Raw genomic sequence first — 24,128 nt, forward strand, 5'->3', positions numbered from 1 at the left:
ACCCTCTTCTGAATTCTGCAATGTACAGAAATGCATATACTAAGGTAAAGTGTGCATATAGACGTCTATATTGATGAATGTAACATACAAAATGCTTTATGTTAGGGAAAATTGCATGCAAAAGTGTGTGTAGTAGGAAAAATCTGCACTTAAAATGCTGCTAAATTTTCATGAACCTTTTTTGAGAATAATTCTCAAACTGATATGGAAATGTGGAGAACTGAACTTAAGATCTGAAAAGCAAGAAACAGGGAGAAATTTGAATCAGCAGATTCACCCATCCGCCGATGCTCCCTGGCCTAGTCAGTGAAGAAGACCTTTCCCGACCATGGAATGTGACTTATGTGACGTATTAGGCTTCTCAGTATTATGGATGCTTCCCTCCCCCATTCTTAAAAGTCAAGATTTGCTCGCACTCTAAGTTTTTGTCTAACTGACTCCCCTCCATCATCAGCACCTGCTTTCTGAGGCAGTTGCCCCACTCTGGCGAATGGTAGGGCCGGCACTGCTGGTTCCATAGGGGCAATATTGGTACTTGAGGTGGCAGAATTCCAGAGATGCTAGGCTGATTCAGAAAGCCTTCATACACATACAGAGCTGGATTCATCCAATGAGTCCTGCTAGGAGAAGCCCATGCCAGGACTTGGGAATGCTACAGCAAAGGCATATTCAGCCTGTGGTAGAGATGTGGAGACTGGCTTTTTTTTTTTTTTTTTTGTACATCATCATGCCTTACTGAAACCTGGCCCTGGACCTGCTTAATGTGGGGGCCTCTGATGTATTCCCCAGATATTGCTTGTCTTCTGTGTTTATTACACACTGACAAGGGTTGTGGGGGTGGAAGCAGTATGGGATGGGGTCATGGTCAGGAAATATAGAGCCACATATTTTTGTGTTATCAACCATGGAAATCCCCAGGCTCTCAGCTTCACAGCATGAGCGTATATAAGCATCACTAAATGGACGGAAGGATTCATGCAGCCTGACCTTTGAAGAGGGCTCATGGGGGCAGGGCAGGGGAATTGATTGAAGGGCGTTATGGCAGCATGCTTTGAAATGTCAGTCAAAACACGGAGCAGAGCCTGCTAACTTCAGGGATGTGGGAGAGATAATAGAATCATAGACCTGTAGAGTTGGAAGGTGCACCCTGAGGGTCATCTAGTCCAACCCCCTGCACTGCATGAATCATTTGTCCAAAATGAGGCCCAAACCCACAACCCTGAGATTAAGAGTCTCATGCTTGACCAGCTGAGCTATTCTGAGTTATTAATCTTTCGTCTGGGGAAAGTGGATCTCCAGAACCAGGCTACACCCTTCCCATCATGATCAGAATGGCATCCATCACTCTGCTGCTGCCTGTGGAATTACTGAAAGGTCTCAGTGCCCTCCTCTGCCTGTGTGGAAATCCCTCTTGCAGGAACTGCTTTTAGTTCCATTTGGTAAGCCCACATCTAATAGGGCCAGCCATGAGCCTGGATCGTTCACTTGAGGGTTGATGGAGATTGCTTCTGCAGCCTGTGGGATGTAGTGGGCAAAATGGGGTTGACCGCAAAGGCATCCAGCAGAGCCCTGGGCATGATGGAATGGAGGCAGAACGTGAGTATGTGGGCAGAAGGGACAGATATAAACTGTTCCTGGATCGAGCCATCTTGGCCCCAAAGCAAGCAGGGGCTAGACTATTGGGTGAAGGGTCTCTCTTCTGTGTGCCCTGTTCCCCTCTGCCTACCTGTCTCTTGGGAATGGGCTCCTGGGGGCTGGGGGTGGGGGGTGGCATCTCTTGGTGCTCCATGGGAATAGTGGAGTGCCTCTCTTCTTTCTCAAGTGTCTGCTTTCTCTCTCTTTCCCTCTCCCCATCCTTTTTCTGTCCTCTCCCTCCCCCCAATCCTGTGCAGAACATTCCCCGCAGGAAGGGCAAGAAGGGCAAGGGCAAGAGAAAGGGCAAGGGCAAGAGGAAAGGGAGAGGCAAGAAGAAGAGGAACAAGGAGTCGCCGGAGATGTCCTCACTCACTCCGGCCCCCGGCCAGGTAGAGAGTGCAACTAACTGCCCTCTGCTGGCCTAATAACACACAGCCTCTCCTGGCCTAACCCTCTGCCCGCCTAACTGAGCTGTCCTGCCTAACCTGCCTAACTCGCAGCTTTTCTCCTGCTTTGTCCCAAGCAGTTCTTCAGGCAGAACTGCCTGCTCAGTGCTTGCCTCCTCTGTCCACTTGCTGTTGCTGCCCCTTAGGGGCAACCATGAAAACCATGTTCAGCAACCGCTGGCCTCGGGGGTCATGAACTCTAGGACAGCCGGGAGTTCTGGGCTCACCTCCATGCTTCTGATTCCACTGGTGCCAGTTGGCCACAAAGCTTTTTCTTCAGACGCGCAGGTGAGTTTACATGCCTGAGGACACATTCTCCTCACCTGTGTGCCAGGTCATGTCTCCTACGGGTCTTCTCCTGATGTTCAACCATCAGCCATTTTCAAAGTCGAGATGAGCTTGATCAGCCAAATTTCCCCAGAAAACTGGAGTAACACAGGGCTTTTGCATTGGTGGGAAACTACAGTAGCCTCTTGGTAAATAACAGAGAGTGTTCACATAGATTTATGGCTGGCTTCATCATGGTGTGAACAAGGCAGGCAGGTTGAAATGTAAATAAAGAAATGTAGGCTGAAGAAAATGGATTGCTTTGGACCTTGATATTTTGAATCAGTAATCAGTATCTCGTAAGACACTCTCCTGTTAGGCAGCCTGGATTTTTAAAAGGTATATTTCCTAAAGGTTTAACTTATACAACACAGTATAGAAAAAAGTGCAGTAAGTAAAGGGACATAAAGAATATCAGCTTAATTCAGAACATGGTGTTGATATTCTTTGTGTCCCTTTCTTTATGGTGCTTCCCCCATATCCCTTGTACTTTGTTGTAAAAATAAAAATGTTCAGAAATCAAGGCTGCGTAATATGACAATGTCAAAAGAGATACATCATCAATTTTTGGTCTGCCCTTGAACTTAGACCAGCTTTTCATTTGCAATATTAGGGGTGGGAGCCTGTGGCCCTGCAGATGTTGTGGCAGATGTAACTCCCACCAGCCTTAGTCATTGGTCATGCTGGCTGGGGCTGATGGGAGTTTTGGAGTCCAACAACAAGGACACTCCTCATAGAATTCACTGCAGTTCCAGTTTCCTTCCTGAGTGGAAAACCTGAGGTTGCAACTCTGTCATGTGTGAAACAGCCTACAGAAGTGTTTAAGGTCGGTTAGAACCCCAAAGCTTTGATTCCTCCCTACCATGCTTAGGGGAGAGAAAAGAGCATCATGCCTCCCCTCTATCCTATCCTTATGACATAGGTATGTCTTCCTGTGCCCATTGTATTATCTTCCTGCATTTTGCTGCCCTCCTTCCTTCCTCCCATTACTGGCCCTTTTATGTCAGGGCAGTATCCAGAAACTTGTGAAATATGGGTCAGGGGGCTGCTGAGCTCATCCTGCCAGTGAGTCACTGTTGGCTTGGCCAGGGAGAACCATTTCCCTGCCAAATGGAGCGGTTGGAGGAGTTCCTCCCTCTGGGATCAGAACTCCAGCTGCTGGACTGCTCAGTACTGGCAGAGAAAAAGCATCTTTCCCTCTCTTCCCTTTCCCAACTTCTTCCCAGGAACGAGCTGCCACCCACCTGCCCTTGCCTTTCGCCTTGGCGTGGGCTTATCCCTCCCTTTCACTATCCCCAGACGCTTGTCTATGAGCAAAGTTCAGGACTGCCGGGCAGTTGATCACAAATAGGCATTGGATACTTTTACACAACCTTTTAACACCCCCCCCCCCATTTAGCATGGTCAACAAAAATGGATCATTTGGATTTTGGCAAGGTCACCTAGTCTTACAAAGGCTGTGGCACATATGTAGAGATCACACCCTGCTTCATCTTGAGACATCTTGGCTCATTGAGCCTGCCAGAGGGCTTCCAAATCTTGTTTGTCATTCCAGAATCAACTAATTCAAATTAAAAACTGCTCGTGTAAACCTATAAAGACATACTGTGACTTGGAGTTGGAGAGGTAGCAGTACTGTTTTGGAGGTCTGAATATCAGGTGTTGTGGGGGGGGGAGCTAATGCATGTTGGATGCTGGAAGGGAAAATTCTACCCCCCTCCCTCCCCCCCGGCCAATTTTGGGATCTGTCTGAGATTAAATTGCATAACAGCAGTGAATTTTAAAATAATTTTTTGTGATTATTTACTTATGCCTCATAATGACCCAAAGTTTAAACACTCCCAGGAAATAAATACATGGGAGATGAAATACGCGACTGCGTGCCCTTTGTAAGTAGTGCTCTTGGGTTCTGTTTCCCTTCTTTTCCTCCTGCTTTCTCAGGTCAAACACTGGGTGAATTCATTAATTAAACCATTTTTCCCCAGCTGAAAAGATTCCTAGAGCAGCTTACATATAATCAATAGTGAACAAGACAATCTCTGCTTGCAGACTTTCAACCTGAAAGGTGCAACACAAAAGGATGGGGAGGAAACAGCGAGGAAAGCAAATTTGGACCAGAATTCTCAAAGTTACAAAGTAGTTCTTATAATGACCAGTTGGAATGGAAACAGTTCAAGGAGAAGAGGGACCAAAATGAATAGATTTCTCAGCAGAGCTGATGGAATGGCCTTGGTTTCTTTCTCTTCCATTGCTTTAGCCTAGCCTGATAGACTCACCACAAATCGCATGTGCTATTCCATTCTGCTGCAGCCTCTTTCACTCCTTGATGGCAGTGGGCCTCAGCAGGAGTAAGAATGGACTGGCCATGTTTATTGATTTGACTGAGGAATGACAGCTCAGTGTGAACCAGCATTCACTGATGCACTCATGTCCCATGCAAAAATCACGCTCTGGGTGAGCAGTGATCCATAGGATGGGCAGTCATAGCTGGCATGTGAAGCAGATGCACAGAAGCGATTTTGCCTCCCCCTCATGTAGCAGCTGTACTTGGATTTCCAGATATGTAGGTTTTGCTGATATGGAATATGCCTGATGTCAAGAACTGTTAGGGTCGCTGTGTCTTGAGGTTTGGCTTTGAATTTCACCAGCCTTCAGGGTCTCCAGGGGAGGTTGCAGATCTCAGAGTGTTGAAAGTGACAGACTATTTTGTGCTTGGCTTGAGAGCTTCTGCTGTTCATACTGCCTCTGTGCCCACTGGGCTCTTCCCTGCAGACATTATGCAAAGCCATGCTCTTCCCTTACCTGGTGCTAGCAGCACCTGGAACTGCCCTACCAAACTTTATCCCCATATCTGCTAGCAAGTGGCCTTTAGCTCTCAGGCTCCACCCTCTGGAATGCCAGTGCTTGAGCCCCCAGGAAACCTGGCTGCCTTAATGCTAGGAGGCTTTAGGGAATGGTAGCTTATTATTTTACATTTCCGCCCCAACCAAACCCTATTGGCTCAGAAGCATGGCTGGCTCTAGTTGCTGTAACCTTTAACGGGCTGCGCTCCATTAGCCCTGGTGTTTTCCTTTCACCATGACTGCCCTGGTTGGCTTTTGGCTGATGGCATATTTCTAACTCCTGGACAAATTGTACACCACCATGCGCTCACTGTTAGATATAGAGTAACAAATACATAACAGCACACCCCAAAAATTCTGTATTTAACATCTTATTTACCTTCTGCCACCCTCAAGTATGAGATTCCAACTGGAGCTACACCTACAAAGGCAGCCACTGAGTCCTGGGAAGAGAGTCCTGGAGTTATTACTGCAACCACCGTCGCAGTTGGCTTTAACCTCACAGACAACTATGAGGTAAGAGGGCTTGGGGGAAGGACTATGCCAATCTTGGGACAAGTGTTCTCTCTTTCCCAGTGGCCATAGAAAGTCTGATACAATTTCCATGAGTATTTTAGAAAGGGATTACTTTGGTCTAATCTATGAAAAAAACATGTGGTTCAGCCTCTCTGTAATTATTAAATTACAAATGGATCACCACACATTTGAATGCTTACCTTTGTTTTGTATTGTTGTATTATTATTATTATTATTATTATTATTATTATTATTATTATTATTTTAACCCACACCTCTAGGCACATGGAGAAGAACATGTTAGAGAGAAGGAATCTTTTGGTCTATTCATTTTGTCAGTCTAGTTTTGACATGCCGATATACTTTGATGTTAGGGGAACTTTCAGATGTTTATTTGCCTACCTATGTTTTGAAATCCTCTAGTTTCACAGACACTGTCCCACTTGCTTTTGCCTAATGTCGATCAGCTTCTGTGAATCACAGAGGTTAAAAAGGCTGTCTACAGGCCCCATGATGCTGAGCAGTAATTAAACATAGTTTCTCTACCTCAGCAGTCCCTGCAGTCTGCTGCTTTTCATTCATACTATAACATCCATGACAGATACCTGAACTTTCTTTGAGAAACCTCAGGAGGAGATTCCACAACAATCCATATTCTACTCCTGAATGAGCCTTATAGAATTTGCTTTCACTGACAGGTGATTAGAGTTCCAATCCACCGCTGGAACCTGAGTTGGATGTGTCTCCATCACAGTAGGGTTTGCACATGACCAGTCATAGTTGAGTGATTAAATTACTACTGGGGAAATGCAGCTGTAGTTTACTGCAGTTTCCCCAGGGATAATTGAAAGAGAAGATGTGGATGGTTCTAGGGTAGAGAGTACGGTATAACTATTACTGTCTGGGGCAGAAATAATGGGATATTGTGTCCTTTTCAAGGGCAGCATTATTCAATAGAAGGAAAGGAGAGCTGTTAAATTTCTTTCTCAGCATGTGGGTAAAACAAAGAGGGACAGCAGGAGTTTAATCCTCGCAGACTGGCAGTGTAAACTACTGCTTACTGTAGAAATTAATGTGGGAGTAAACCCCTGCTGTTTGAAAACATGACATTTCCCTCTAACATTTAACCTCAATTTACATTCCTGTAATTAAAAACCATTGTTTCTTCTCTTATTCCCCAGGCTGTTTCACACATGGCCCTGTCATTCTACCCAAAATGCTTGAGCAAGCCTTGTGCTCAAGTGCTACCCCACACAACAGCCATGGAACTAGGGACTGTACACATGCAGATGCATACTTGTAGTCCTTGGTCATGCCAAATATTCCATACAAAGGAGGGGCTCCCCAAAGGCCACTGTGATTGGATGCTCTCGATTGGATCACTGTAATGTGCTCTTCTGGGGCTTCCCTTGAGGTTGGTTCAGAGCTGCAGCTGATGCAGAATGCTGCAGCAAGGTTATTTGGTAGAGTAATAGATGGTATATAAATACCTTAATAACTTTTTTAAAGGAAGTATTGAGACTGATACTCATGTGTAGAATCATCTAGAACTTTACAGTGTCTGTGCTGGCCCTCCCAGGAATGGATGAACAAATGCTCTTTACTTTCTTTGAAAGGGCAATAGAATGTAATCATTTGGTGGTGGGAGGTCCTTTGCTTCCTTTGCAAAGGAAGCAAAGTGGCTGCAGGAAACAGGCAGTCTCTGCTGTGCTTAATTTCTCCTATCCTGACAGGACCTTTTTGGAGAACAGTACGAGATTGGTGAGGACTCAGACCTGGATGCCAATGGCACTTACAGAGCATACGAGGAGAGACTTGACTACAGAGACAGGGAATATGAGGACTACTATGACCGAAGGGATGCGAATGAGGAAGAGCGGTATGATCCAGCTGAGCGCAGTGAAGACACCCTCCAGCTCCCCCCGGTAATGACCACAGAGACACACTTCTGAGGTCTACTAATTCCCCATCCCTGGTTGAGCCCCCAACATACCATAGCATTTGGCCACCTGCCATGTGCCCCATTATGGCAGAATTGGGGAACCTGTTACCCTCCAGATGTTGGACCACAACTTTCATCATCCCTGATCACTGACTATGCTGGCTGGTGCTGATGGGAGTTGTAGTCCAATGACACCTGGAGGGCTGCAAGTCTTTCCCCCTTGCATTGCAGTCTCAATCTAAAGTAAGCAGAGTCAACTTGAGAAGGTAGCCCATCTAGGAGATGGAAAACTCTGATCCTAAACCTCTGTTGCCTTGTGGGACATCTTCAGGAAAAGAGAAGGTTAAGGAATAAACCCTACACAAATCCAGAATGGAGTTATTAATACAGTCAGATGACACATTGTACACCTCCTTCTGGCAACTCCTGCAGCCCAATGTGCTTTCCTTTGGTCCACATCAGTGAGGCTGGGGGGGGGGGTCTTTTTACCTGGGCTTCCCAGGACCTCCAGACACATTGCCTAGGCTTGCATCCCAGGGAAGTCACTTCAGTGCTGCTAACACAGTGCTTTACTTCACCCCCAGATGCCTACTCCATTGTCTCTCAAGACAGACAGATACCAACAACAGCATGAACTTAGTTTTGCAACGTGTGCTGTGGATCTACATGCCAGCAGTCAAATGCTGGGTCAGCTATCAGTCTTGTTTCCTTCTCATCACGTGTCAGGAAGGGATTTGCCTTAAAAAATATATGTTAAGATTTATGTATTCACCCTTTATTAGGAGCATAGGAAGGTCAGTATTGTTTACACTGTCTAGTAGTGGCTCTCCAGGGTTTCAGGCATGGGTCTCTCTCCCAAGTCCCAACCCTACCTAAAGCTGTCAGGGACTGAACCTGGGACCTTCTCTATGCAAAGCAGAGGCCCTACCACTGAGTTGTGCCCCTTCCTTTATTGGAAACAATAATTGCAATGTGTTTTAAAGATGTGTTTGAGTCCTTTGGGAACTGCAAAGGGATGTGTGCTGGTGATGGCATGGGCATTAGCCAAAAGCCATCTTCCGCCTCCCTGCTCAAGTGGAACCATTCTGAAAACAGCTGTTTTTAACTCCACAGCTTCCCTCCAGAAAGAAACAGCTATGTTTGTTTGCAGTGGAGCAGAGGTGCTATGAAGCGACCTCTGCTATTTCTTAGACCACTGCATCTGTCTTCACCCTGAGAATCGCCAAGAATCCCCTCCTTTTATGAGGGAAGGGTGAAGAATTTAGGAGCAAGTAGACAGCTATAATGTTAATGACAGATGTCTACTTAAAATATTTTTCTGCAGAACAGCTTGTTGCTGTTCTCTCCCTCTCGGCCCACCTCACCAATTTGTTAGTCAACTGGCCTGTGCTGGAGTGTTGGCATTTAAACCAGCACATCAGGGAGGAGCAGCAAATGTTCCAAGCTACAGGAGTTGTGTCACTTGCAGAACTGTCTAGATTCTGGCACAGAGGACATTAAAACTGGCATTCTGTGGACCTGCCTAAGCCTGAGCAGCTTTTTGAAGAAGAACTGCAACATGTTCCTGATTAGGCTAAGCTCCAACCAGGACCCCTCCATACCAAGTGAATGGGTTGTAAAATGGCAAATGCAGGTCAATATAAGTGAGTGTGGATACATGTCAGGGCAATATATATATATATATCTTAATTTAACATATATGGTAATGGGGTCTAAACTGGTGGTGACAGATGAGGGGCGCTTCCATCAGGAAAGGAACTGAAAATAAAACTTCTGATATTGTAATGACATCATACAAATCTATGGTATGACTTCATTTGGAATAGTATGTACAGTTCTGATCACCTTGCCTCAAAAAGGATATTGCAGCATTGGAAAAGGTTCAGAAAAGGGCAACTCAAATGACCCCCTATGAGGAAAGATTGCAGCATTTGAGAGTTTTAGGTTTAGAGAGGGAAGAGGTGACATGGTAGCTAAGTTTATAAAATTATGATGCCATGGAGAAAGTGGATAGAGAAAAGTTTTTCTCATTGTCATAACACTAGAATTCATGTGCATTCAGTGAAACTGAATGTTGGAAGATTAAGGGCAGAGAAAAGAAAGTACTGTATTTTTGCTCTATAAGACACACCCGACCATAAGAGGCACCTAGTTATTAGAGGAGGAAAACAAGGAAAAAATATACTGAATCAAATGTTGTTGAAGAGGAAGGAGGAGGGAGGGTCAGGCTAAGGCATCACAACAAGAGGCGCTGCACAGCTCTCCCTCTTGCTGTGCTGGGTTCAGCAGAGCAGCGCAAAGCCCCTTCAGCGAAGCGGGAACGCTCCCGCTTCACTGAAGAGGCTTTGAGCAGCTATCCCTGAAGCCAGCAGCAATCCCTCTTGCTTGCCCACTGCTCCCAGACCTTCCCAGGGCTGCAGGGGGAAGCCCCGGCTGCCGGCAGAGCAGTGCGGCTCCCCCCCCCCAAAGAGCAGCTCAGGAGCATGCCGCACTCCGGCAATTTGGCCCCACGTTTGCTCCATAAGATGCACAGACATTTTCCCTTACTTTTAAGAAGAAAAAAGTGTGTCTTATGGAGCGAAAAATACGGTAGTTCTTCTTGCAGTTCATAGTTAAACTATGGAACTTAACTCCTACAGGAGGCAGTGATGACACCAAATTGGATGGCTTTGAAAGAGGAATAAACAAATCCATGGGGGAAAGGACTCTCAGCAGTTACTAGCCATGATGACAATGTTGCACCTCCACTCTCAGAGGCAGTAGATCAGTTGCTGGGAATTGCAGGTGGGCAGAGTGCTCTTGCGCTTGAATCCTGCTTGACGTTTTTCCCACTGGGGCATCTAGTTGACCACTGTGAGAACAGGATGTTGTGCTAGAAGGGCCTTTGGCCTGGTCCATCAGATTCTTTGAATGTTCTTATGTTAATAGACCTCCACCCAGTGCTATTTTTCTAGAAAAAGAGGTGCCGGAACTCATAATGAGTTCTCTTATAATGGCAATGGTGCCCACCCGAGAGGTGCCAGAACTGAGTTCCTGTGGGTTCCGGCTGGAGAACCCCCCTGCCTCCATCCCCTTTTAAGCTGCTATGCTTTGTTTCTATTCCATGTAGCTGAACAGCAGGCTATAAAGGGCTCCTTGTCCATTCATGATTCCCATTTAATTTACCTGACTCCTTTCTGTTCATCAGGGAGAGATCCCACCCACCCGTTTAGGGGAAAGGCAGCTTTCTCAATGGTATGAGTGACTCATGCAGGTTGGCCATTGCTGTTATTATATGTTTCCTTTGTGTCTTTACCAGGAAAAGAACCTGAAAGGAGAGAAAGGGGAGCCAGCCATCATAGAGCCAGTGAGTATGGTACATGTTCTGTAGTGGCACTGGTGCTCCTCCATCAGTATGACATGGGGCTGAAAGCCACTTGGTGATGGGGGTGGAAGGGGGTGGAGGGTGGCTTTTGGTCACTCCAATTTTAATATTGGAAGGAAACACATTTCCAGACCTAGAGATTTCCAAACAGTAGAGAAGATACCAGCAATAAATTATGGGAAGGTTTTTGGGTGTGTGGCAGGCTGTAGTAAATATGGGAGACAGTGTAGAAGTGATGCAAGCTGTGCGGCAGAAGTTGAACCCTGCTGTTAGGCCCCGAACAATGACCCAATTCTGCTGGCAATTCCCTTTGGCAAAATGTTTGCTTGCAAATGTGGCTGTGCAAAACCTTTTTCTTTATTTTCTTGGATTTTTTTGCCATCTTCTTGCACACTAGCATCATAAAAGTAGATATGCCTTTTTCACAAGACAGATCTGAAGCAACCTTGTGCATGTGTGCATATTATTTTGGCCACAGTGTAGATCTGAAGCACAGTTGTGTATTTTGTGTATACTACAGTTGTGCATCATGTTTTCCAAATAAAAGTGCTTGCAGCTGTACAAGTCTGCGTCACATGCACAATTGTTGATGCCATTCAAAAGCACAGGCCCTAGGAGACATCACCTCGTAGATTTGTGTCATTGTTGCATATCAAATATGCAGTTGGCCTCAGTGTTCAACAGCTGGGACAATTAACCCTCTTCTTCAACTGAATAGTAATATTCACAAGTTTACTGTCTGCACAAGACACCTATCCATAACTTCATAACAATAGAACATAGAGTCTTTCGTGGCCCGGTATTGTGGAATACTTTGCCAATAAAGATTCAGCAGACATTTTCTGCTTTAACTTTTAAATGTCTGCAGAAGACTTTTCTATTCTGCCAGGCCTATGCAGACAATTAGTAATACATTTTCCCACAATGGTTAATTGATATCTATTTTTAATTTTTAAATATTTTTATTATATGGTTTTGTGCATTTTTGTTGTTAACCTCTTTGATTTTTTTAATGAAAAAGCAGTCCATAAATACTTTTATAAATAAAGTAAGTGCATATATGTTTATTTCCTTGGAACTGCAAAATCACTGGTATTTCTGGTATCTTTACAGGTACCGAAATGAGGTTTTAAGTGTGTTTAAGAGTGAACTAATCTATATAATGTAACTTAGAGTACATTTCATTCCTTGTCCATGCCATCTGTGTTAACAGCTGTATTCAATCTTTTTCTTTTAATTGCAGGGCAGGCGTTTTGAGGGGCCAGCTGGTTACCCAGGTCCACAGGTAAGGAAAGTAATAAATTCAGGCCGTAGGAGGAGAGCTGGTGTTAGTCTGACACACCAGAGGATTCCAAAGTGGATGTGTCACCTGGTCCCACGATTCACTTGTTCCTCTGTGGAATAATTGTACCTTGTGCCCTGACTGTATTTGTTGGGCATGTTCTGTACTGATGTTTTGGGCAGTACCCATAAAATATTGATATCATATTGCATGGGTTCCTGAGTGAATTGTTCCACCTTCATGGTTTCTAAGATTCTCTTTGGAGCCATGGGATTCAGCCTGGAATTGGATGTTGTAAGTCATTTCTCCCCAGTCACCTCTCCCATATTAGGCCTCCAGCCTGTCTCCAAGTGAGAACAATGGGCATCTTATAAACTGAGTGCCAGTTTCAAAAGAGTTGAGCTAAGGTGTGGGGAACCAGAGTTCAAATTCCATTCTCCCTCTGCCCCCCCCCCCCAATTTATGCTAGCCTCTACCATTCAAAAAGTGACACACAAAAGTATATCATGGACTGTGGGTATTTCCAGAATTTGCAAATGTCTTGTAGAGATACTACAAACACATAGTTGGCAACAGGGTTGTTGTTTTCTCATTGGATTTCCCCCCAAAGGGTACATCCAGATCCAACAGGAGAAATGGTATTGGTTGGCATTTTGCTGTTGATGGTGTCATGTCGGTTCTGTGAAAAACTTGCTTGCGTGAGGAACACTGATCCCACAATGAGCACTTGCCTGGCAGCAACCTAATTTGCACTTCTAGGGGAGGGAAACAATGGGAAAACATATTCCCATTTTTAGCCAAAAGAATTTCCTCAAAGGTTCTGAAACCTGCAACCTGTATAAATTAAACACGTTGGCAGAAGCAGAATAAGGCACAGGTCCATGCTTAACAGTCCAAGCGTTTGTTTGTTTTTCTCCATGAAAACCCACTTTTTAGCACTCAGTTGGACTCAACATCGATTTGGGATTTCTACAGATTGCCATTTTCTTTGATTGAGCATTAAAGGGTGAGTTTTCATGGGGAAAGCTTCAGAGGAAAAAGAAAAAAGGGGGTGCTTGGACATGGAGCTTTAAAGTGCAGACCGTACCTGGAAAGAGCAGAAGAAAGGATAAGTGTGGATAAGCCCATAATGATGGACATTTGTATCTAGTATTCTGCTAGTATTCTGTTCTGGCTAGTTGTGGGGAGGAATGAGGAGCTCTGTAGAGCATTGATGCTTCACCCCCTGAGTACAGTGGTACCTTGGTTTACAACCATAATCCGTTCTGGAGGTCCGGTTGTAAACCAAAACAGGTTGTAACCCAAAGAGCGCTTTCGCCAATGGGGCCTCTCCCCCAAAATGGGTTGCAATCCAAAAAAATGGGTTGTAATCCAAAAAAGGGGACATGCACTTCCAGGTTTGATGTGGTTGTAATCCAAAACTGTTGTAATCCAAAGTGGTTGCAAACCAAGGTACCACTGTACTTAAAATCTTTGGTACTAGAATCTGCTAGAACCAGGATCAGGTACAATGTTGGCACTGAAGGCACAGTGGTCGCAATGCTGGCTTGGGGTTTTCTGGTGCCACAGGGTTTCTGGTTGAAAGGGGAACTGGGTGTTGGATTTGGGTCAGTGAGATGCTTATCTTCATTTTCTGTTTGTCTCTTCCCAGGGTGAGACGGGTCCAATGGGACAGGGAGGGCCAGCAGGATTGCCAGGAGATCCCGGTGAGCAGGTAAGGAAATCTCTGTGCAGTTCAAGAGGCAGAAGGGTAGCCTCCCCCTTCTCCAGCCTGGGGATTCTTAATCTTCTCAGAAGCTGGTGGGGGCGGGGAGGAGAAGGTGAGGAATCACCGGCATGCGCCCCTTTCAGTGTACCTCAGTGCTTGGAGACAGGTCCTAGCTTGATGCAGATTTCTTCTAGCTCAACACTTCCTGGGAATGATTGATGGGTCTTTTCTTGCTTTTTTTCTGTACAGGGACCCCCCGGACTCCCAGGCCTTCCAGGAGCTGATGGCATCCGTGGGCCTCCTGGGACAATGATTATGTTACCGGTAGGTGATGCAGGATGATGGGTGAAGCGGGTTTGTGGAGCTGAGATCAGGGGAGATCTTTAGCAGGAAGCTTGAACATCCAGTCCCTTTGGAAAGCAGATTCCGGAGGAACACCATCTTTTGGGCTGGCTGGGATTTAAAACAAAGTCTGAGCTCTACTCCAGAGCATGGGAGCCTCAGTGTACAGCTCTTCCCAAACCAGTGGTGGGAGCCCACTGGATCCAGAGTAACGGGAGTGTGTACCCAGACTATGTCTGAGGGCAAGGACTGCATTGTTTTTATTAATCTGTAAACTGCTGTGGTAGCCTTGCTGAACACTGGGATTAAGAAGCCTTGCAACCACCAAATAAATAGATTAAAAATTGATTAACAAAGAAAAAGGCACATATTAGCCTTTCCGCAATTTAAATGTCTCATTCTCCCATCCTGCCAATTTGACAGGCAATAAAATTAGGGGTTCAGCAACCAAAATAGAAAGTCAGCTTGAAGCTTGATCACGCGGTGCTTTCATCAAGGAGGATGCTGCCCAAAGTGGGCAGGGCGGTGGCTTGCCTGCCACAGAGGCCGTTTTTGGCAGCATCTGCCTGGTGACTCTGACATGTGCTTTGGTTAATCTAGCCATGACCTCACAATCCCATCATTTCCTTCCCTGGCTTTGTCTCATTGACCCATTTCTAGTTCCAGTTTGGTGGTGACTCAGCTAAAGGTCCATCTGTGTCCTTCCAAGAGGCCCAGGCCCAGGCTATTTTGCAGCAAGCCAAGGTACGTGCGGGTATCCCCTGATCCTCTTCTTGTCGTGGGGCTTAAACTCTTTGAATGGCTCCTTTTCTTTTTGTCATGCAGTCAATATAGCTTCCTTGCTCTTTTCTATGTGTCTAGCCACTTGGCATGTTACACATTCTCTTCCCCACCCCCTCATCTCAGTCCAGATAATAAACTGCAAGCTTCCAAGTGTGGCCCATCACAAAATATTTGCCACATAATCCAACTTCGTCTGCACATTGTGAAAGAACGTCCCTCTCAAGCTATAGCAAGGCTCTTATTAACCCACACCATTCTTATTCCCACAGTAATAGAAAAGGCGCCCCAGGCAGAAAGTTGTATCCCAGCTCAAGGAATAAGCTAGTAGAAATGTTCAAGTCACTTAGGCAAGTGAGAGAACATGATATAGGAAACCAGGAAGAAGACCCACACCCTGTAGGGTTGCTAGCCCACTTGATCTGGGGCAAAATGTTTCTTACTGAACACAGACAAGGTTGATGACTAGGCTGAGAGATCATCTGAAGAAGAGGCCACCATACGAAGGTTTGCTTGATGCTTACCCTGCAGCTGTATCCTAAGTCAAGGGCAGCACAGCTAATGGCCAGGGATTGTGGGTGGTGGGCACAAGGTTGACTACTCCTGCCATAAGTCTTAAGTGAGGAGGCAATTTCTGTTTTATCACTTGACTTATGTCAGGTAGATTAGAATCATCCCTGTTTTTAACAGATGAGAGAACTTCCTTAGTTAACACTAATCTCTGGGGTGCTGCTAGTTCCTTAAAAGATTCAGGGCACAGGAGACAGACGCAGTTTGCACCTGCTAATTTGATGTATAGCTGCAAATTCGGGCCAACATTCAGAGTGGAAATAGGCACCATAAGCAAAGTTTTAAGAAAGGTTTAAAAGGGTGAAGGCATAAGAGATTCAGAATCTGGGCCACTCCTAATAGCACCCTGCCATGCCAGCCTCTTGATTTAATAGGATTGTATATACTGCCTAATCATCCAAGCCTCTGAAAGGCTGGCAGCAGTATTGCTTTCCTGTTTGATGACTTACAGTGCTTTAATTTGTTGGGATCTGCCCAGAGTGGCTGGGGCAACCTGGGCAGATGGGCAATATATATAAAAATTACCAATCAATCCAGAGGTTAAAACAAATAAACCTATTCCCCCCAACCCCAACCCCAACCCCCATGCTCCCAATCCCAGTTTGGTCTCGCATGCACACAATTGTGGTAGAATGCAGCAACAATTACAGAAATCTCTTTATTCCCTTCTTTCTTCCCTACTTCAGTTCTGCCCTGTTGTCCAGCTTCTTCCCACAAACCTCCTTGCTTGCTGCACCTCAGTTTGTCTTTGGTTCTGTTTTAAATTGCCTCCCTGAGATTCACTGCTGTATTTCTCTCCTCCTCAGCTATCCATGAAAGGTCCCCCTGGCCCCATGGGACTAACAGGGCGGCCAGGCCCACTGGTGAGTAGCTGACATTGTTTGGAGCTACCTTGTATAGTCTGGGGAGTGTCTTTTTTGTGGAGGGAAGATTTGGACATTTGCCCTTTCTTTCACACCATGCAAGAGGCTTGGCTGAGAAGTGCACTGTGCATCTGGGCTGGTGTCAGAGGAGGGGATGGGGCCAAATTTTGAAGTTTGCATTTCTGCATGGAAAATGCTTCACTGGAGTAATGTGGAACATGGCACCCAGGTGTTTCTACCTCTATTAGAAGATTGGGGCATGGAGGGTGAAGAACATGCTCACCTAGCACCCGTCAGCTGATGGCTGAGGGTCGTGCGCTGGGTGCATGAGGGGGGTGCCTGGTTCATGCCTCTCCAAGATTCTGCACCTGGGGCCATGCCCCCTCCCCCACACTACTGATATTATGACATCACATTGCTCCCCTCCCCTCCACCTCCTGCTGTTGGCAACATGCAATGTATGGAGATGTGGATCATTGTGCTGCCTAGTAAGACAAGCAAAGTTCTCCTAGAGTTACAGAGGGGGTTGCTGTTTTCAGAGGCAGATGGGCATCTATTACTGTTTCATCTACATTGCTTCCAGAAATGCACTGCTTCTCCTGGTATGCCCCGCGGAGGACCTTAAGGTCCACAAATGACAACATTTTGGAGGCCCCAAGTTGCAAGGTGGTTAGATTGATCTCAACTAGGGCCAGGGCCTTTTCAGTACTGGCCCTGACTTGGTGTAACGCTCTGTCACAGGAGACTAGGGCCCTGCGGGACGGGATTTGACATCTTTCCGCAGGGCCTGCAAGACAGAGCTGTTCCTCCTGGCCTTTGGTTTGGACTCAGTCTGACTTATGTTTCCCTCCCCTTATGGTTTTGATCTATGGGCTACTTTTAAAATGAGCCTGCATTTTAAATTGCATTTTAAGCTGTATTTTAAATTGGTTTCTTTTCCTATTATGTTTTTACTGTAATTTCACTGGTGTTAGGTGCCCTGAGCCTGGCTCTGGCCGGGATATAAATAAAATTTATTTATATTATATTATATTATATTATATTATATTATAATAAAGGATATAAGGGGGAAGAGATTCCACCCCCCTATTTATGGGGCTGCCAGCTCTACTTGCATTCATGGACATAGCCAAGGTGTGGGGTGGGGGCAGCTTTCTCCCCCAAATCAATGAAAATTAATAAAAATCTGAGGTTCTGCCTCCTCCCAACAAAAATCCTGGCTACACCCAGGCTTACATTCTTGATATTTGGTGAGACATTAAGGAATCAAAACTGCTTATAACATTTTACTTACCAGCCCACCAGATGAAGGATAATATAAGAAATATAATCGATGTTATAGAATATCTAGAGGTCAGGTATGAGAAACAAGCAGCTTTAATGTTTATAGACGCAGAAAAGGCCTTTGATAATATTTCATGGGCCTTCATGAAGAGGACAATAGAAATGATGAACTTTGGAGAGGCTTTCGGTAGAGGCAATATACTCAGACCAACGGGCTATTGTGAACAATGTGATTAAGGAAAAATGTAAAATAACGAAGGGGACAAGCCAGGGGTGTCCCGCAACCATTATTATTTATTTTAGTGTTAGAGACCCTGGCAAAAAAGATACAAGTGGATGAGACAATTAAAGGAATAACGGTAGAAAGTAAAGCATATAAATTAAAAGCTTTTGGAGATGACCTTGTGATAACTGTAGAAGATCCCAAGAATAGTTTACAAAAGGTTTTAGAGAGGATTCAGGAATCTGGACAGGTAGCAGGTTTTAAATTAAATAAAAATAAAACTAAGATCTTGGTGAAAAACATGACAGAGCAATATAAAAAGGACTTACAACAAGTTGCAGATTTATGCATACATTAAAAACTTAAATACCCGAGGGTATGGCTGACAGCTAAGAATATACAGTGGTACCTCTGGATGCGAACGGGATCTGTTCCAGAGCCCTGTTCACATCCTGAGTAGAATGCAACCTGCGACTGCACGTCTGTTCATGTGTGGGTCGCGATTCGCTGCATCTGCACATGCACGTGATGTCATTTTGAGCGTCTGCGCATGCGCGAGCTGCAAAACCTGGAAGTAACGCATTCCGTTACTTCCAGGTCACCGTGGAGCGTAACCTGAAAACGCTCAACCTGAAGCATATTTAACCCGAGGTATGACTGTAAATGTATTTAAAGAAAATTACATAAATACTTGGAAAGAAATAGAGAAATTTAGAGATTTGGGGTAGGATGAATTTATATTTTTGGAGAAAGTATCAGTGATAAAAATGAATGTATCGCCAAGAATGTTATTTTTATTTCAGTCAATACCGGTGCAGTACACTTCAAGGAAGCAGTGCAGAGCAGCAGTGCAGTACACTTCAAGGAATGGCAAAAAGATATGTCTAGGTTTATCTGGCAGGGGAAGAAACCAAGGATAAAATATAAATTGCTAACAGATGCTGCCAGATTTAAAATTATACTATGAGGTGTCCTGCATTTGCTATATCCCGGAATGGATAACATTGAAAAATGCAGATATTTTAGATTTAGAAGGGCATGATAATAGTTTTGGATGGCATGCATATTTATGGTATGAAAAAGCAAAGGTGCACAAAGGTTTTCAGAATATTTTAATAAGAAAATCATTTTTTTATGGTATGGGGAAAATATAAAAACTTATTAGAACAAAAAAACACCTTGGTGGCTTTCCCCTTTAGAAGCAATATCTCTGAAAAAAATGAATATGAGAAGTAATTGGCCAACATATACAGAGCTGTTAACTAAAGCAGAACACCAGGTGAAACTAAAAGACTATAAGGGATTTATTAACAGATTGGTTACAGTTACAGGTAGGTAGCCGTGTTGGTCTGCTGTAGTCAAAACAAAACAAAACAAAACAAAACAAATAAAATAAAATAAAATAAAATATTCCTTCCAGTAGCACCTTAGAGACCAATGATAGTTATTGGTATGAGCTTTCGTGTGTATCTGAAGAATTGTGTATGCACACAAAAGCTCATACCAATAACTAACTTCGTTGGTCTCTAAGGTGCTACTGGAAGGTTTTTTTAAATACTTTTTATATTTTATTTTGTTTTGAGATTGGTTACAGTTTCATCAACTAAATTATTTTTTTAAGACAGATCAAAAGAAAGGTTCTAATCGTGAGATATCAAGAATTCAAAAAGATCTGTTAGAAAACAATAACAAATTATTGTCGAAAATGTACAGTTTGCTCTTGGAATGGCTTCATAAAAGAATGGGGGAAATTATAAGTTATTTAGGAGACCACTGTGAGCAGATGGAAACATTTCCAGGATTTTAATTCTTCTTGTAATGTAACAAAAATGATTTCCCCCAAAACCCAAAACCTGCTTATAACATTTTTGTTTTGGTAGGGTCTTCCAGGGAATTCTGGTCTGAAAGGAGACTCAGGTGAACCTGGTCCACAGGTAGGTTGCTGGAGATGAGTAGGCAGGGTCTTTAACTGCTATGGGATGGAGCAGAGAAATGCTACCCACGTTGAATAGACAGGAAAGCTCTTTCCCCGCCACCTTCTCTGAGGGTGTCCTGCTTGCTGGCCTTGTGCTTGGATTTGGGGGATTCCCACAGCTGAGGGAGGAGAAGCTGGAGGCCCTCCAGATGTTGGTTGCTCACGGCTCCCCTGCATCCTTGTCCAGTCTGGGGCTGGTGGGAGCTGGAATCCAGCAACAGCCAGAGGACCACAGGTTCCCCATCCCTGACTTAGCAATTTAAACTTGCAGGCATTTCCTGCTGTGGTGGGGAAGCCCTTGCACTGCAGGGCTCTGGAATTACTTGCAAATGAGTTATGAAGCCCATCAGTCTGTTCTCCTCCTCCTTTCCCCCAAGTAGGCAGGGGTGAAAAGATCCCACCTCCTCAGGATCATGTACACCTCTCCCCTTTTGGATCTTCCATGTACATCCCTTTCGATTTTTTTCCTTGTGCTTTGCCTAATCTCTTCATCCCATACTGACAATTTCCTTCTCTTATTTTCCTTTTTTTAAAAAATAGTTACTGCTTCCAGGCAGTAATATCCTGCTTCCAGGCCAAAAAAAGGCTTTCACAGCAGCTTATGGTAAAAGCAATGATGGAATTCATTCAAACCATTGAAGCAGTAATACATAAAACAAAGCAGAGCTCCAGGGAGACAATAAGATTGCTTCCTAAGTAAGCAACGTCTTACCAACCTTCTCATTGCAGGCTGGGAATTTGCCAGCCTAGCTTCCCTCAGCAAGGGATCCCAAAATCAGGGACTGCACTAGAGGAGGCCTTCTGTCTGGCAGGGGATCCCAAAGCAGATCCTCTCCTACTTTGAATTGGGCCTGTATAATCTCACTGATGGCCAATGCAGTGTGTTCACTACAGCCGGCACAAGTAAGCAATCTTGCCATTGCATTCTGGACCCTCTGCAACATCTGGGGAAATGCAACTTTGTAAGATAAATGTTACAAGTCAAATCATAAGTTTCCATTGATGGCAAAAGCTTCCACATGTCAATCATTACAAAGGGCTCCATTCTTCTTCTAACATGGAGAAAAATCTTGAGGTGTTAGGAGAGGTGACATGTGAAGCCACTCTTAATCTGAACTGTTTCCCTTCTTGTTACAGGGCTCACCTGGGATCCAGGGATCAGTAGGGCCCCCAGGGAAAATTGGCAAGCGGGTAAGCACCTTTGCTCCAGGATCCCATCCATGGCTGAGTGACATTCCGTAATAATCCTGCCACCCCTTTCTCTCACCCTTTCCTTTCTTTTCTCAAAAAAGGGTCGCTCAGGAGCAGATGGTGCCAGAGGACTTCCAGGAGAAACTGGACCTAAGGTCTCTAGATCTTTCTTGAGGGATGGAATTGGTGGAGGGGAGGGAGTGAATTCCAAGATGACCTGTCCCACTGTGGGTTGACATTTCCTGCAGTTGGCACAACTAGTAGAGTGCAAGTAGAGCTAAGACAAATGTTTTCAATTGGTATGTTGACATGGGATCATATTCTTTCTTTCTTTCTTTCTTTCTTTCTTTCTTTCTTTCTTTCTTTCTTCAAATCAAAACTGTTTCCTCTGTATTTTGTCCAAGTCCCGGAAACAAAACAAAGGTTGTGCAGGGACATGAGAAGAGCCCTTCTGATGGAACAGATCCAGGGCCTATTCCCCTCCTTTCAATACTGGCTGGCCAGAAGCTTCCACTCAGCCCACAAACAGGGCAGGAGGGGAACAGTCCTTCTCCATCACCTGTCGTTAGCATCTGACTACAAAAACAAAACAAAACCCCTAGAACTTATAAATTTTTTAGCAGGAATTAATGGGATGAGCACTATAGTGCAAGAGTGCTCCTCCAGAGAGCAGGCACATGGTAATATTGGGGAAGCATTGCAGAACACCTGCTAAAGCAGAATCATGTGTCAGCACATCAGTATAAATCCACCCATGGACCATTATTGCAGCAATTACATATTGCAGAATTCATCTGCCAAAAAAAGGGGGGAAACCCAACCAAACACCAGTTTAGACAGACAGACAGACAGATATAGATATTACACATACACTTCACTCTACTGGGAATACATATATGGAATATCCCCCCACAGACCTTGCTGGGTTGTCAGGATGGATTTGATCATTACAACAAAGCTTTTTTGCACAATTAAAAGGATTGTAGGAATGAGAAACAAAGATCTTGGGGGATTTTAAAAAGGAAGCATTTTCAATATAGGCAGACATGCTCACTGGCCCAAATATTGGGCTCTCCTTGTGCTGCTAATGCTTCTTTCTCATAGGGTGACAGGGGCTTTGATGGGCTCCCAGGACTTCCTGGAGAAAAGGGAAACCGAGTAAGTATCTCCAAATATGTGTAATACCAGGGCTGCCTATTTTTGGTATCATCTCTAATTCTTGCTTTGCTTTTTACAGGGAGATGTGGGCAAGCCAGGCCCCCCTGGAGCTCCTGGTGAGAATGGCCCCAAGGTAAGCACTGATCCAAGGCATGGGGATGAAAACTGAGAGCTGGGAAGTGCTGTTTTCTTTTAGAAGATGCAAAGAGTGTTGTTCTTTAGAAAAATACTGCAATTGCTCTAAAATGAATTGCATTGGCCCAAATTATTGTGACAATGAGCAGAGAAATGCGTGGTTAAGGCTGCTGTAGCATCACTAGGGTGGCCCAGTGCATTAAAGCTCAAGGGAAAAGGTGGAAAAGGATTGGATCAATATGTGGGATCATCTCACAGATCTATGGAAAGAGGAGATACTCGATCAGTTTCAAAGCAGACCAGAGGCGCCATCTTCTTGAGAAGATTGATGGGGCCTGTGCATGCAATGCCATGACATCATGTGTGTGACATCATGATGTCATGTGTGCAACATCGCATGATGCCACGCAATGCCCTGACATTGTATGTGCAATGCCAGGGGCGGAGCTGAACGCCCCTGAATATTGAGGGGGCGTGGCCTCCTCCAAAAATACTTCAGGGGGCCTGAAACTGCCTTGGTACATAGGAGCTGGTGTGCTCGAAGCAGACATTATCACAATTTATATTTGTGGCAGGGCCACTGCAATGCAAACAAGGTTCAGGTCTATGATACAAATTTGCATACAATTTGCTAATTTATATATATAGAATGCTATGAGAAATTAGTATGATGGATTTCACTAGCACTGTGCTTTTTGCAGTGCACCCAGCTGCTCTGTAAGTGAAATGACAGCATGAAATAAAATGTAAAGAAAGTGTAGGTGCAGGAAATCTTGGGCTTGCTGCAAAGCTTTGGAGCTCAAGCTCCAAGTGCCACCCCATAACATTGCCCCTTCTCTGTGGGTTTTCAAATGGTGTTCCATGGTATTGCTTCTCAGGGATTCTGCAGTGAGATCAGTCATAGAGCAGACCAGCTTTTATGAAAGATGGCTTCCCCACCACTGCCAGCCTTCTCTTGCAATGTACAAATGTAGGGAGGTTATTAGACGCTTATGGCAGTTGATTAGAGCCTGTTTAGTGCCCACCATGAACTGGGTGCACCTTGGAACATGTCCCAGAATCCCCTGCACACAGAGGGATGCCACAGGAGACTGGCGATCCTCAGCAGACAGGTCAGTCTCAAAAGTATTCTCTGAAGACAGAAAGGGGTCGATTTGGTGGGGGGCGGAAGCTGCTTAATACATAGGAGCCCTTAGGAGCAAAACACACCACCAGAAATATGGAGAAATTGAGGGTAGGGTTGTGAGTGCACATTAAGTTGTTATTGTGTGTTTCCTCCTTGGGTTTTCTCTGTGAATGAGTTTGTGAAAGTTGGGGAAACCAGCAGCTGGGGTGGACACAGCTCAATACCCGGGTGAAGCTCTCACTCCACCTCCTTCTTTTCACAGGGCTCTGATGGCGCGCAAGGCCCCAGAGGACAGCCTGGGGAAGCTGTGAGTATCTGCCCACCAGATGCAGGACTGCTCAGGATGCCTGGGTGCTCTGGGATGAAGTTGGCCTATGCCACTTCCGTGGGGGTGGGAAGCAGGAATGGAAACCAGGGA

General features: G+C 44.9%; 1 protein-coding gene across 6 annotated transcripts in view; it reads left to right on the plus strand.

The window, feature by feature from the left end:
* COL5A3 (collagen type V alpha 3 chain) overlaps positions 1-24,128 on the plus strand; it is a 117,163-nt gene that overhangs the window by 32,251 nt on the left and 60,784 nt on the right. For 3 of the 6 annotated variants that reach the window (XR_014508261.1, XM_083428176.1, XM_083428178.1), the window contains 15 exons: positions 1,893-2,024; positions 5,648-5,767; positions 7,501-7,692; positions 11,008-11,055; positions 12,317-12,358; positions 14,007-14,069; positions 14,313-14,387; positions 15,066-15,149; positions 16,562-16,618; positions 20,006-20,059; positions 21,238-21,291; positions 21,393-21,446; positions 22,396-22,449; positions 22,529-22,582; positions 23,973-24,017. Coding sequence is in view for 5 of the 6 variants with exons in the window: in XM_083428176.1 (XP_083284302.1) it covers positions 1,893-2,024; positions 5,648-5,767; positions 7,501-7,692; positions 11,008-11,055; positions 12,317-12,358; positions 14,007-14,069; positions 14,313-14,387; positions 15,066-15,149; positions 16,562-16,618; positions 20,006-20,059; positions 21,238-21,291; positions 21,393-21,446; positions 22,396-22,449; positions 22,529-22,582; positions 23,973-24,017 (1,128 nt within the window). In the remaining variant the exon portion in view is untranslated. Of the gene's footprint in view, positions 1-1,892; positions 2,025-2,051; positions 2,370-5,647; positions 5,768-7,500; positions 7,693-11,007; positions 11,056-12,316; positions 12,359-14,006; positions 14,070-14,312; positions 14,388-15,065; positions 15,150-16,561; positions 16,619-20,005; positions 20,060-21,237; positions 21,292-21,392; positions 21,447-22,395; positions 22,450-22,528; positions 22,583-23,972; positions 24,018-24,128 lie in introns of those variants that run through there. The other 3 variants (XM_083428180.1, XM_083428179.1, XM_083428177.1) reach the window with 3 other exon arrangements.

The sequence above is a fragment of the Podarcis tiliguerta genome, assembly GCF_965153285.1.
Source record: "Podarcis tiliguerta genome assembly, chromosome: 2".
NCBI lineage: Eukaryota > Metazoa > Chordata > Lepidosauria > Squamata > Lacertidae > Podarcis > Podarcis tiliguerta.